Genomic DNA, 2804 nt, shown 5'->3' on the forward strand with positions numbered 1-2804 from the left:
GGGCCCGTGGGGGCACGGGGGGTGTGCGCTGCACCGGGGGGGGCCACGAGTGTCTGGGTTTCCAGGGTGGTCCCGGTGTTGCATGGGTCACACAGGATGGGGTCCTGGAGCACGTGTGTTGCTTGAAGAGGAGTCTGGGGGGTGTGTTTTGCCCAAGGAGGGATCCCAGAGCACACTTGTTGCATGAGGAGGGGTCTGGGTGCGGGTGTTTCACAAGGAGGGCTTTCCGTGTGCGTGTGTTGCACGAGGCAGGCTCTGGGGGTTCATGCAGTACGTGAGAAGGACTCTGGGCATGTGCCCATGCCAGCCAGCCAGGTGGGGACTGTGCCCCCCATCCCCCAGGGTTGGGGGACTGCCCCTGCCCTGGCCTGATCCCATCCCATGTCCCCGTGTCCCCACAGGGAACAAGGGCGCTGTGGGCGTCTCCTTCATGTTCAATGGCACCTCCTTTGGCTTTGTCAACTGCCACCTCACCTCCGGCAATGAGAAGACGGCACGGTGAGCACCCCCACTCCAGAATGGGCCGGGAGGGGCCCTGTCTCCTTGTCTGTGACACCCCTGTCCCCATGTCCCCTGCTTCAGGAGGAACCAGAACTACCTGGACATCCTGCGCCTACTCTCGCTGGGGGACAAGCAGCTGAGCTCCTTTGACATCTCCCTCCGCTTCACCCACCTCTTCTGGTTTGGGGACCTCAATTACCGCCTGGACATGGACATCCAGGTTGGGGGACGGGGATGGGGGGTGAGGGGTGTCAGGTACCCCCTGCCCAGCCCGGTGCCAGCCCCTCTGTTCCGCAGGAGATCCTCAACTACATCAGCCGCAAGGAGCTGGAGCCGCTGCTGAAGGTGGATCAGCTCAACCTGGAGAAGGAGAAGCACAAGGTGTTCCTGCGCTTTGGTGAGGACTGGGGGGGCTCTGGGAGAGTCTGGGGGGATAGCCCCTCCTGCTGGGACTGTCCTGATCCACCGCTGTCTGTGCAGGTGAGGAGGAGATCACCTTCCCCCCCACCTACCGCTACGAGCGGGGCTCCCGGGACACCTATGTCTGGCACAAGCAGAAACCCACAGGGGTAGGTGCTGGGGTAGTGGGGAGTCAGGGGAGGGGTAGACACCCCAACCTGAACCCTCATCCACTCCCCATCCCTGCCAGGTGCGTACCAACGTGCCATCCTGGTGCGACCGCATCCTCTGGAAATCCTACCCCGAGACTCACGTCAACTGCAATGCTTATGGTGAGCAGTGTGACCCCCCAACATCCCCCCTCCCATTCTGGGACGGTCCCTTCCATCCTGACCGTCCCCCCATCCCTGCTGGCTGCAGGATGCACGGATGACATCGTCACCAGTGACCACTCACCCGTCTTCGGCTCCTTCGAGGTGGGAGTGACATCCCAGTTCGTCTCCAAAAAAGGTGCCTGTGCCCAAGGGGACATCTCGCTGTCCCCCACCCCCCATGGGTTCCACCTCTCCCTCGAGATGGGGAAGTCCCAGGGGGGTTCCAACACCTCGCCTCTCCATGGAGGGCTCTCCAAGTCCTCGGAGCAGGCGTACATCGAGTTTGAGAGCATCGAGGCCATCGTGAAGACATCCAGTCGCACCAAGTTCTTCATCGAGTTCTATTCTACCTGCCTGGAAGGTGAGGACTGGGATCGCAATGTGGGGTCCCAGGGGGGCTGACAGGGGTGATGCCATGTCCCCCCCACACCACAGAGTTCAAGAAGAGCTTCGAGAATGACAGTCAGAGCAGCGACAACATCAACTTCCTCAAAGTGCAGTGGTCCTCCCGGCAGCTGCCGACGGTGAGGAGGGGCTGGGGGCTGACAGGGTGGGCGCCAGGGGGAGCTGCAGGCGGGGAGACCCCCACTCAGTGCCAGCACCTTGTCCCCTTGGCTGCAGCTGAAGCCCATCCTCTCTGAGATTGAGTACCTGCAGGACCAGCACCTCCTGCTCACTGTCAAATCCCTCGATGGCTATGAGTCCTACGGTGAGTGTCCACACCAGCACTGCACCTGCCCCCGGGGGTCCATGGGGTGCAGACCCCTGACCCCCCTGCTGTCACCCCCAGGGGAGTGTGTCATTGCCCTGAAGTCGATGATTGGCAGCACAGCACAGCAGTTCCTCACCTACCTGTCCCACCGTGGCGAGGAGACCGGCAACATCCGTGGCTCCATGAAGGTCCGGGTGCCCACTGAGCGCCTGGGCACCCGTGAGAGGCTCTATGGTGAGGACTCCCCTCCCCGGGGGAAACTGTGGGGACAGGACCCCACCACTGAGCCCCTGTTCCCCCACAGAGTGGATCAGCATTGATAAGGACGAGACGACAACCGGCAAAGGGAAGGTGCCTCTGAGTGCCAGGGCCACCCAGGACTATGCCAAGTACGGGGGACAGGGCTCGGTGGGTGGGGGGCACCCGTAACTCCCAGCTGGGGGGCCCTGGGGCTCAGGAGGCTGCAGGGATGGTGTGTGGGACGTGACTGGGGCAGCTGTGTGCCATGCAAGGCAGGGATGGGGCTCTGTTGTGCCTCCAAGAGTGACACTGGCATGTTTTGGTGGCTGACCCCTATGCTGAGGGGCTGAACCCCATCTTGGGTGGCTGAGCCCAGTGCTGGGCTGCTAAGACCCATCCCAGGGGGTCTGAACCTTGTTACCATCCTGGGGCTCTGAGCTCCACTGCAGGGGTTCGAGCCCCATGGGGCACCCAACACCTCCTGTTGCCCAGGTCTGTGGGGCGGAAGCCCACCAGTGCCGAGCCCCCCACTGCCAACCCAGCGAAGCTTCTGGAGGAGCCCGAGAAGGGCAGTACTG

At 62.8% G+C, this 2804-nt stretch overlaps 1 protein-coding gene across 1 annotated transcript in view; it reads left to right on the forward strand.

Annotated features, from left to right (window-relative positions):
* Positions 1–2804, forward strand: part of INPPL1 (inositol polyphosphate phosphatase like 1) — an 11023-nt gene that overhangs the window by 4918 nt on the left and 3301 nt on the right. Inside the window, exons 15-27 of the mRNA XM_029961457.1 lie at positions 54–57; positions 402–498; positions 583–721; positions 799–898; positions 982–1070; positions 1151–1232; positions 1321–1410; positions 1522–1635; positions 1710–1798; positions 1896–1983; positions 2065–2220; positions 2291–2375; positions 2719–2798. Of these exons, the coding sequence (XP_029817317.1) occupies positions 54–57; positions 402–498; positions 583–721; positions 799–898; positions 982–1070; positions 1151–1232; positions 1321–1410; positions 1522–1635; positions 1710–1798; positions 1896–1983; positions 2065–2220; positions 2291–2375; positions 2719–2798 (1213 nt within the window). The remainder of the gene's footprint in view (positions 1–53; positions 58–401; positions 499–582; positions 722–798; positions 899–981; positions 1071–1150; positions 1233–1320; positions 1411–1521; positions 1636–1709; positions 1799–1895; positions 1984–2064; positions 2221–2290; positions 2376–2718; positions 2799–2804) is intronic.

The sequence above is a fragment of the Manacus vitellinus genome, unplaced genomic scaffold (assembly GCF_001715985.3).
Source record: "Manacus vitellinus isolate BGI_N305 unplaced genomic scaffold, ASM171598v3 scaffold_35_pilon, whole genome shotgun sequence".
Taxonomy (NCBI): domain Eukaryota; kingdom Metazoa; phylum Chordata; class Aves; order Passeriformes; family Pipridae; genus Manacus; species Manacus vitellinus.